Genomic DNA, 11,620 nt, shown 5'->3' on the forward strand with positions numbered 1-11,620 from the left:
GCACTCTACTGAGGGTTAATAAGTGAAAGTCTGTCTCAAAAAAAATTTTTTTTAATTTTTTAAATTTAAAAAAAATTTTTTTAAACAGAATCTCATGTTGATGAACTTGCAGTTTTTTAATTGGAAAATGTAGATATTATCTGTTGCCAAAAGGTCATGAAATTCTGGGTATTCATTTTCTTTTTAATTATTTTCTTATTTTCCAAATTGTTGAAATAAGCATGTGTTACTTCAGAATCACAAATAAAGCTAAGACTCAACAAAAATCAGTGTTCAACCTTGGATAATCCGTATAATCACTGCCATGTAAAAAAAAAAGTGTGGTTTATGTGATTATTTTTGCTTCCTTCTGTTTTTCTGTATTTGCCAGGCTTTCTTCAGCGAGCACTTTTGTTTTTTTTTTGAGACTTACTCCATCACCCTGGGTAGAGTGCCATGTGGTCATCGGCCATAGGCTGTACTGATGGAGCCAGGTGATCTGTGAGAAAAGAGGAGTCACAAGTCCCCATGGTTTCTGGCCAGAGCAACTGCGAGGCTGGCATGGGGCTGTCTACACACAGAGCGGACTGGAGGACTCTGGGGTGTTCATTCCTCCAGGCAGAATAAGGACCTAAGATCCCCTTCTTGGCAAAGGAAAACACTCCCAGAAAAGGGGGAAAATCAAAAAGTAAGCTGAGTGAGGCAGAACAAAGGAAAGTCAGCTAGTTTACCTTTAAACCAGCCGCTGCTCGGTTTCTTACTTGAGCAACTTTCCTGCTTTTCCTGGAAGCCTGGCCTGCAGGGAGATACACCTTACAAACACCCCTGCTGGGGTATTTTATTATTTGAACACTCTGAAGATAATAATGGCCACAGAAGATGCTGTGGCAAGGCCTGGAAAGATACATGAACCAGGCCATTTCCTGCCTAGTAAACAGTCAAAGCAAACACCCATTGTGGAGATCCGTACTTGGCTGGGGCAGAGATCAAGGGAATAGCTGGAGCCCTGAAATATGGGCAGGAGGGCTTATATCTCTTATCGCAGAGGGAACCCTCTGTGATGGTGATGAGAGGAAAATTCCATTGCTTCCCACTGATTCTTCAGAGGTGATTGACACCAGTGGCGTTTTACTCCACAGTGAACTAGTGGAGTCTAACAGCTCCCTAGGAATCTGTGTGTGTGACCTCAGATAGGAGGCTGCCCTCCACCTGCTCCGGTCCGGGTTTCTCAAAACTACTCAGACCCTTAAGGTTAATGATTATAGACACAATAGGAGCTGATATGTTCTCTCAGAGAAACTGCTGGCATCTCTGTTCCCTTCCTCAGTTTACCCATTGGGCTAATGAGCAAATAGCCTTCAATAAAAGCTGAGCGGAACTGATACTCAGGGCCACCATCAGAACCCCACAAGCGGGTGGTGGTCCCTGGGTTCCCACCTTTGAAAACTCTATTGTGTGTCTTGTCTCTTTCTTTCACATCATTTCTTTTTCTTTTTTCTTTTTTTTGGAACAGAGCCTCAAAGCTTTCACCCTGGGTAGAGTGCTGTGGCATCACAGCTCACAGCAACCTCCACTCCTGGGCTCAAGCGATTCTCCTGCCTCTGCCTCCCAAGTAGCTGGGACCTGGGCGCCCACCACAACGCCCGGCTATTTTTTGGTTGCAGCCTCATTGTTGTTTGGCGGCCCAGGCTGGATTCGAGCCCTCCAGCTCAGGTGTATGTGGCTGGCGCCTTAGCCGCTTGAGCCACAGGCGCCGAGCCTCTTTCTCATCATTTCTAACTTTTATTTCTGCAGTTGGTTGCCAGTAGGTCTGCAGGTCTTAACGGACCCTGCCCCCCACGCGGGACCCTGACAATTCCCAGGCTGGCTGGGTGGAATGTCTACCCGGAAGCCGAGCCAAAAGGCTGGGGAGACAGCTGCATCCATGAGGCTGAGGATGAGAGAGTTCTGGGACGAAGGACACCGGCCATCGGCTAAGAACAGCTTCTTTTGGGAGCTGGAGGCAAAGCCTGGTTGAAATGGGTTTAACAAAAATTCAGGGAGAGAAGTCGGACGTGCTAGAGATCAGTGGTTCTCAACCTTCCTAATTCCGTAGCCCTTTAATACAGTTCCTGTGGGTCATGCCCACAGGTTGAGAACCGCTGCTATAGATGAAGTAGCCCTGAGCTTTTTGTTTAGGTCTTGAAAGATGAGGGGTACCTGTATATGGTACAGGTGGAATTCAAACCCAGATCCGAGGATGTCAGAATCCCACACACTAAACTGCAAGCAGGGAAGGTTCCCCCGCCCCCCCATGTGGGGATGAATAAGCAGGGGTGGGGAGGAGAGGGCAGGCGGGCAAAGGGCTCCACAGGAGCAAAGGCACTGCGGCGAGTGGAAATCCCAGGGTGCTCTCGGGGTGTGGTCCGACGCAGAAGCCAAGGGGTGACGCTCAGGCCTGGTATTTTCTTAAGTGCCCAGGAGATTCCCTGTGCAGCCCAGACAGCCACAGGGGAGGGGGTCTGACGGGGAGGGGCTGAAAAGTTACACTGAGACAGGTGGTCAGGTCTCATTCTGCAGGTGGGGACGCTGAGGCTGGGGAAGATAATGTCACTCGCCCAGGCTCAGCCTGAAAGGGGAAAAGCCAGGGCATGAAGCTCTACCTCTTCCTCACTGCTGCCAGGGAGTGAGGAGACAGCTGTGTCCTGCGGCAGCTTCCAGGCCTTTCCCTGGGGCCCCTGCATGCTAACCTGAATTCACCCCCAGCTCCCAGCTCTGGGCACTGCACAAGATGTGGAGGAAAGTCAGGGCACTTTCAGAACAATTTTCAGCCCAAGGGTTGAAACTAAAAGAGTTTTTCTTTCACTCCTTGCGGTGAAGGAAGCATTCCCATCCACCCATGCACCATTCCTCTTGTCAGAGTTTGGGCTTTTTTTTTTGAGACGCAGTCTCACTTTTTCACCCTCAAGAGCGTGCCACAGCAACCTCAAACTCTTGGGCTCAAGTGATCATCTTGCCTCAGTTTTTCTTTTTTTTTTTTTTATCATCTTTTAGTAGAGACAGGGTCTCACTCTTGCTCAGGCTGGTCACGAACTCCTGAGCTCAAGTGATCCACCCACCTCAGCCTCCCGGCGTGCTAGGATTACAGGTGTGAGCCACCGTGCCAGCCTGCCGTGCCCATGTGTGTTTTTAAAGAAATAGTTTGGGAACACACAAAAATACAGAAAGAAAGATAATGAGCATGACTGCTCTGCTTTACATCAAGATGGATTTAATTTTCAGAATTAGCATAGTGATGGCACTATTCAAATCTGGACTCCTCAGACACATCATCCAACGTCCCCTGGCCTCAGTTTACCCAGCTATAAAATGAGGGTAATTATAGCTCCTGATTCATGGGATTATCCTGAAAAGATCAAATAAATTATTAATCATATCTATAAAACACTTAGCAAATAGGACCTGACACACAGGAAGCATTCAGTGACGGGCAGTTTTTACTGAATAATTATTTTTTATCTGGAGAGGTCACAGACTAGTCTGGCACCACTTGGAGACACTGTGGAGGTTGAGAAACTCAGACTGAGACCAGTTCTTCTCTGCGTTTCCCCAAAGTACATACTGTGGTGAGTATGGAAATCCTTAACCTCACCCCTTTCACTTCTGAGGCTCTGGGGGAAATGTCTGGAAGCTCCTAATAAAAGCTAAGACTGCACTCCAGGGCAGGTGTTGAGAGAGGAATTCTCAGCAGGGAGTTGGGAATTTTGGTGTTAAAGTTTTCAGAAAAGAAGAAAAAAAAAAAACATATGGAGCTAGCTCCCATCCACCTGCAGGGGCCTCAACTGAGCCCCTCTCTGCTCTATTGCTGTGTGTCTGTGGGAATTACTTATTCAACCTCTCTGAGCTTCTCTGATAAATAGGGCTAAGACCCACATGGCAGGATTTGTGGAAGAAACAATTGAGTTAATGAAAGTTAAAGCTATAAAACCACTTATGCCAACCAGAGGGCTGGACCCCACGCTGCAGGCTGGGTGAGTGCAGAGAGGAAGAGGAAGAGGAGGCCTGGCTACCCAGACTCCAGCCTCAGATCCAGAGAGAAGGTGGAGGAGGGATGAATAAGGGCTGGCCTGACACATCACCCTTCCCTCACTGCCATCCCATGCCCAGGACCCATTGCCAGTTGGAAAGGGACAAGAGTGGCTCCAGCAGGCGTCGGGCCCAGCCTCAGAAACCCAAAGGTCATGGGTATTCTGGAAAAAGAAGGCAAAATTGGCCCTCCCAGATCTTGGCCACCAGACACCAGGCCTGTTCTACATGACAAACATCACCCCTCATGAACCACAACTGCCCCTGACCAACCCACACAGAGTGACCCCACCAAGACCTGGGGTCTTCACACATTACCTGGAATCCTTACAATAGCTCATTTACAGACCAGGAAACTGAGCTCACAGATGGGAATTTACTCGCTTGAGGTGTCAGAGCTTCTCAAAAAGCAGTGCCAGATTCACGGCAGATCTGCCTGCACCCAAAGGCCAAACTCTTCCAAAGGCCAAATTCTTCCGACCATCCCAAGTGATTCACATGAAGGTACTGACATGGGAGAACCCCTTTGACCCTGAGGGAGACTTGCCTCAGCATCACTGCCCCATCAGGCCTGAAATGTCCTTCTCTAAGCACCTGGGAAACTCCTACTCATCCCTCAAGATGGGGTCAACATCTCCACTCCTGAGGCCCTCCCTGGATCCCCTGGCAGAGAGAGTTGCTGCTGTACCCAGGCCCGCAGCCCTGCCACCAGACGACTGTCATTACTAGGCTGACCCATGGGAAGGAGAGAAATTTCCATGCTCAGCCCACCACCAGCCAAGGGCCAGGATCCCATCTAACTCCATAGCATGGGCTGGGAGTGGCTCATGCCTGTAATCTTAGCACTCTGGGAGGCCGAGGTGGGTGTATTACCTGAGCTCAAAGGTTCAAAACCAGCCTGAGCAAGAGCAAGACCCATCTCTAAAAATAGCCGGCGTTGTGGTGGATGCCTGTAGTCCCAGCTACTTGAGAAGCTGAAGCAAGAGAATTGCTTGAGCCTTAGAGTTACTGTGGAGCTGTGACACCACGGCACTCTACCAAGGGTGACAAAGTGAGACTCTGTCTTAAAAAAAAACAAAAAAAAAACTCAGTAGCCCCTGGGCTGGCACATACAGCATTCTCAGCAGAGGTCTGTGGCCTAGCGGGACGTACTGCTTCCTCCTCAAGCCCTCTCAGCTTGTGGCTTCTTCCCAGGGAGGTGAAACCCTGCAGGGCAGCAGCCCCAACTGCTATTTCAGAAGGGTCCTTTTCCTCTCCCCTTGCACCTGAGCTCTCAGCAAAGATCCAATCTCCATGTGTCACCGACAGGTCCCAGAGTGGTCTGCAACCTTTCCAGATCCCAAAGCAGTTGATAAGGGAATCTAGACCCAGAGGACAGGGAGGGCCCATCAATTTCCTCACATTAGGGAGCCTCAGTTTCACTTTGGGTCTTCACATTCTGGGCAGCAGCTGCTCGACAAGCCACAGACTCAAGGATGGGGCAGGTCTTGGGAGAGAAGGGAAAGGCCCCCAACTCACTAGGTTTTTGTTTTGTTTTGTTTTCATTTGGTTTTTTGAGATAGGGTCTCACTCCATCACCCTAGGTAGAATGCTGTGCCATCCTTATATCCCACAGCAAACTCAAACTCCTGGGCTCACGTGATCCTCTTGCCTCACCCTCCCAAATAGCTGGGACTACAAGCGCCCCCCACAATACCCAGCTAATTATTTTATTTTTAGTAGAGATGAGGTGGGGGGCATCTCACTCTCATGCAGGCTGATCTCGAACCCTGAGCTCAAGCACTCCTCCTGCCTCGGCCTCCCAGAGTGCCAGGATTCTAGGTGTCAGTCACTGTGCCCAGCCCCCAGCCCACTATTTCTAGCAAATTTGATTCATGGAGAAGAAAAACAATCAGGCTGGGAGGCCTCACATCCTGGACCAAAGGGCTCAGGGGATTGTGGACATAGCCTCTCCCAGACTGGGGGTTCGGGATTGGGGGTGGTGGTAGAGCCAGGGAACGGCTTCAACAGCTAACAGTGGTCAGGCCCTAAGAGTCCAGAGCGGGAAGCGGGAATCATCCTCCCCACTGTGGACAAAGAGAGGTGAGTTGACTGTAGAAAATTTTATTCAGAAATTTTAGAAAATTTAAAAACAATAATTAAAACCCACCAAAAATCAATCTGTTTTTTATTATTACCATGTGCTGGCCATCAATGTCAGTGATAAAATACTATTCCCCCCCTAAACAAAATACTCCCCCCCAAAATAAAAAAAATCCACTCCTCCAAAAGATATTTTGTGGGTCTTGATTCTAATTGCTGCAGTTACCACTGAGATTTAATAATACACATGTGAATCTCCAATGAGCAGAACTCTTATTCTTTTTTTTTTTTTTTTTTGTAGACAGTTACACAGTCAGCTCCTGACACACACGTAGACTCAGCCACTCATTCTGTTTCAGCACTTGGCTCCTAATGCCTCAGAATGGAAGCCTGGATGGTTTTCACTAAGAACTAGACTCTCTTTCTAAAGCAATGGATTAAATGTCAATATCTGCTACCATTCAGTTCTTGTCTCTGATCTTTACAGAAAAACACAATTAGGAAATTTTGCTACATAAAATAAAAACATATGAGGAATTTTCTGGTGAAGACGTTTTAGTAGAAATGTTTCTAAGGTAGGGATACTTAAAAGCTGCTAGAATTCATTTTTCTTTGTTTTTTTAATTTTTTTAATTTTTGGCTTTTTATTTTTATTTTTATTTATTTATTTATTTATTTTTGAGACAGAGTCTCACTTTGTCTGTCACCCTCAGCAGAGAGCCGTGGCATCACAGCTCACAGCAACTGCAAATTTGGGCTTAAGCGATTCTCTTGCCTCAGCCTCCCAAGTAGCTGGGACTACAGGCGCCCACGACAACACCTGGCTATTTTTTAAGGACGGGTTCTCACTCTTGCTCAGGCTGGTCTCAAACTCCTGCGCTCAAGTGATCCGCCCACCTCCGCCTCCCAGAGTACTGGGATTACAGGCGAGAGCCCCCGTGCGGGACCTTTTTTGTTTGCTTTTTAATTTCTCACACTACTCATTTGTTCTGAAGAACTGATTTTTAAAAAAAGACATAGCCAATATTGTAATGTATGGGATTGATTATGAAATAGAATTTTTAGCCAAAATAAAAAAAAAAAAAGAAATAGAATTTTTATAAATCTTTGCCAAATTAACCCTAATGTTTAAGGCTTTGCCTAACTCGGTCCCTTTGTTGTTTTCATGATAAAACAGCTTTTGAAATAAAAATCGAAAGTTCTCTTCAATCAACTGTGAGCAAAGATGGATTGGTAAATCTAACTCTACTGAATGACTGAACAAGAATATGCAAAGAAGATCAATTCTGACAAAGTCATAGACAACTTTTCAGAAGTTAAGTTTCCAACACAGAAATTACAGTGTTAGGCCAGACATAGTGGTTCACACCTGTAATCCTAGCACTCTGGGAGGACCAGGCAGGTGGATTGTTTGAGCTCACAGGTTTGAGACCAGCCTGAGCCACAGCGAGACCTCGTCTCTCAAAATAGCCAGGCGTTGTGGCAGGCACCTACATGTAGTCCCAGCTACTTGGGAGGCTGAAGCAAGAAAATCACTTGAGCCCAAGAGTTTGAAGTTGCTATGAGCTACGATGCCACAGTACTCTACCTAGGACAACAAAGTGAGACCGTCTCAAAAAAATTACCAAGTCTATATAAAGAATATCAGAAAAACTGAATTGACAATCAAAAAAACCTTATAGTGTTATTATTATTAATCATGGAGACCAACCCATATGTAAGACTAAGGCTTTCTTCCCCTTTTTCAAAAATACACAAATGCAATTCAAAACTACTAATCCATTACTTTTTCCTGCTTTTGCACTATCACATTTACTTTATTTTTCTTTACTTTTTAATTGGCATGATTATATATACGAAGTTCAATAAAAGAAAATGTTCACACATGCTTTTTTCTGAATATTATTACTATTCATTTCATGATTATTGCTGAAAATAATTTTGTCAGATAAGGGAGAGGGATATTAAAGTTTTACAAAGTGACCACTCCAGGTGCCAAACATTCCAGAGACATCCCCACACCAGGCCCTGGGTAAAGCTCCTTACATAGACTGAAATAGGAATAAGGATGATGATATGAATTATGGTGCCAGTATGTACCAGGCACTGTTCCACGCACTTCCTAAGAATGAAATGATATAAACTTCACTCTGGGGAACAGTGGGTTTGAACTTGACCAAAGTCCCACAGCCAGGTGCTCAGTGGAAACATAATCCCAGGTGGGTCCATCTCAAAAATCTGTCCTCTGAACCCCCCTCCCGCAATCCTGCCTAGTTGAAGAGAAGCATTTACCCCTGTTATGATTTCTGAACCACACTGCAAGTTAAAGAGGAAAAGCCAGAGCCAGAATTTGCTGGCAGGGCTGGCCCTGAGGTGAGTGGCCTAACACCATAAAAGGCCTGTACAGTCAGGGCCTGGAGCTGCAGGTCCAGCCTCAGACATTCAGCCCAAAAGCCTGTCCCCAGGTCCGGGTTTGACTCAGGGGGGCGGCCTCCAACGTCCATGGAGAGACTGCGTCCCTGGCTGCCTCCCTCCAGAAGGTCCCGTCTTCCTTGGACCTGTTTCTGGCAAGGCAGCCTCCAAACGGGCCTTAGGCCTTTGCGGGGGCGAGGACTGAGACAACTCCAACAGGTGGCTGCTGCCCCACCTCGGACACTTAATGCCAGGTGCTGATCACATCTTCAAGGATCCTCTCTCCAAAGCAAAAAGTCAGACTCCAGGACAAAGAGTCATCATCAAAACACAGCCCGCACCCTGCCCGGTCCCAGTCCCAAGCCCCACACTTACAATGGGCGCGCGCATCTTCCTTCCCGACGTGCCGTCACTGTCAGCCTCTACCTCGCTTGATCAGCCGTAAATGCCTGAGGCAGGGGGAGCAGGGATTCAGTACGTCTTTAACAGATAACAGCGCCCCCAAGGCCCCAGGGGAGAGTGCCTCCTGGCTGGGAGGACTTGCGGTGCACATGTGACCCCTCCAAAAACAAACACCTCGCTCCCTTCAAGTGTCTCCTGCCTTTGCCCTTGAATGGACGGATCCCTCCAAGTGGGGCAGGGAAGGTGCGCCCGACACCTGACACCCCAGGCTCGGCTGGCCAGCTGGGTCAGCGTTGGCTTCTCTGAAAGTCAGAGGCCCAGGTGGTGGCGGCGGCGGCTCATCTAACTAGTTTATTCTCGCCGCACCCAACTCCACCGCCTCCGAGGCAACCCAAGCGTCTCACCGTTCTCTGCGTCCCAGAAAGGACCGCTCCACTCACCGCACGGACTTGCGAGGCAGTCCAGCGGGAACCGGTTTGAGGACAGCAGAGTCCTGGCCAGTGAGGTCACGCGGCCCCTCCCCGCGGCTGACTAATGGGAGCCTCGCAGAGCGCCCTGCGGACCTCTGGGGACAGCGGGAGCCGCCTCTCCCCACGCCCTCCAGCTACACGGACCCAGCCCCTCCAGCCCCGCCTTGCCAGGCTCTGCGCTGGCCTTGGAGCGTGTTGTTTTGCACTTGAACTCGGTACACACATCGGCCTGCGCGGCTATGACCCATTTACGTATTTCTACCATTCAAGAGTGGGTATGTAGGTTGGCGCCGTGGCTCAAGGAGTAGGGATGTACTGGGGATGGTTGATTCAAGCTCGGCCCCGGCCAAAACTGCACAAAAAAAAAAGTGGGTATGTAGTCTAAAAACTGAAAAACAAAAAATATACCACCCTGGCGCGGCGCCTGTGGCTCAAGCAGCTAAGATGCCAGCCACATACACCTGAGCTGGTGAGTTCGAATCCAGCCCCGGCCCGCCAAACAACAATGACGGCTGCAACCAAAAAATAGCCGGGCGTTGTGGCAGGTGCCTGTAGTCCCAGCTACTTGGGAGGCAGAGGCAGGAGAATCGCTTGAGCCCAGGAGTTGGAGGTTGCTGTGAGCTGTGATGTCACTGCACTCTACCCAGCATGACAGCTTGAGGCTCTGTCTAAAAAAAAGAAAGAAAAGAAAAGAAATTTGCTAATCAGCACCCATAGCACAGTGGTTAGGGCGCCAGCCTTATATACCAAGGGTGGTAAGTTTGAACCCGGCCCACAGCAGCTAGACAACAATGACAGCTGCAAACAACAACAGCAAAAAAAAAAAAAAAAAATAGCCGGGCGTTGTGGCAGGCGCCTATAGTCCCAGCTATTTGGGAGGCTGAGGCAAGAGTTTGAGGTTGCTGTGAGCTGTGATGCCACAGCACTCTACCAAGAGTGACATAGTGAGACTCTGTCTCCAAAAAAGAAATTTGCACATGCAGCAGTACAACCATATGAAAACACAGGGAGGAGACACCACTCCCAGGCCAGGAGAGAGGCCTCAGGAGACACCAACCCTGCCAAGGCCTTCACCTCACACTTCCAGCCTCTAGAACAAGACTTGTCCCATTTCAGAGACATAGAAATGTCCTCAGTCCCTCATTCCTGAGTCACTTCAGGAACAGAGAAACCTGGGAAGTGGAGACTATACAAAGAGAAAAGAAAGGTGGATGTTGGACAGCAAAATCAACAAATATCCAAAGCCATCTGTTTGTAAAATGTTTCCATTGACACCCAGGGAATCCTATGTCCATAAAGCAAGAGGGCGTCAGCACCTGAGCGGGGCTCATCTCACATCTTCCTTTTCTCAAAGCAGACGGCTAAGATGCTGTTCAAACCATTTTAAGGATGGGTATTATATGCTAAATGGGCTATTTAAAACTCTATGATTTTATAACCATTAAAAATTTGTTAATTAAATAGCCGGGCGTTGTGGCGGGCGCCTGTAGTGCCAGCTACTTGGGAGGCTGAGGCAAGAGAATCGCTTGGGCCCAGGAGTTGGAGGTTGCTGTGAGCTGTGTGAGGCCCCGGCACTCTACCGAGGGCCATAAAGTGAAACTCTGTCTCTACAAAAAAAAAAAAAAAAAAAAAATTTGTTAATTAAAAAAAATGCCATGTTTATAATCCTATAAACTTTAGGAGGCCACAGCAGGAGGATCACTTGAAGCCAGAAGTCCAAGACCAGCCTGGGTAACAACAAGACCCCATCTCTACAGAAAAATTAAAAATTAGCCTGGCATAGTGGTGTTCACCTGTAGTCTCAGCTAATGGGGAGGCTGAGGTAGGAGGAGTGCTTGAGCTATGGAGGTTGAAGTTGCAGTGAGCTATGATCTTGCCACTGTATGCCTGCCTGAACCCAATCTTTTTTTTTTTTTTGTAGAGACAGAGTCTCACTGTACCGCCCTCGGGTAGAGTGCCGTGGCATCACACGGCTCACAGCAACCTCTAACTCTTGGGCTTACGCGATTCTCTTGCCTCAGCCTCCAGAGGCAACGCCCGGCTATTTTTTTTGTTGCGGTTTTGGCCGGGGCTGGGGGGCATATAGGGCCGGCGCCCTACTCACTGAGCCACAGGTGCTGCCCTCCTTTTTTTTTTTTAAAGAGGGTGGCACCTGTGGCTCCAGGAGTAGGCCGCCGGCCCCATATGCCAGAGGTGGTAGGTTCAAACCC

General features: G+C 48.3%; 1 protein-coding gene across 1 annotated transcript in view; it reads right to left on the minus strand.

The window, feature by feature from the left end:
• PLAAT3 (phospholipase A and acyltransferase 3) overlaps positions 1-9,383 on the minus strand; it is a 30,368-nt gene extending 20,985 nt beyond the window's left edge. Inside the window, exons 1-2 of the mRNA XM_053561778.1 lie at positions 9,345-9,383; positions 8,914-8,987 (exon numbers count right to left, since the gene is read on the minus strand). Of these exons, the coding sequence (XP_053417753.1) occupies positions 8,914-8,928 (15 nt within the window). The 5' untranslated portion in view covers positions 8,929-8,987; positions 9,345-9,383. The remainder of the gene's footprint in view (positions 1-8,913; positions 8,988-9,344) is intronic.
• Positions 9,384-11,620: the final 2,237 nt, after the last annotated feature.

The sequence above is a fragment of the Nycticebus coucang genome, chromosome 14 (assembly GCF_027406575.1).
Source record: "Nycticebus coucang isolate mNycCou1 chromosome 14, mNycCou1.pri, whole genome shotgun sequence".
Taxonomy (NCBI): Eukaryota; Metazoa; Chordata; class Mammalia; order Primates; family Lorisidae; genus Nycticebus; species Nycticebus coucang.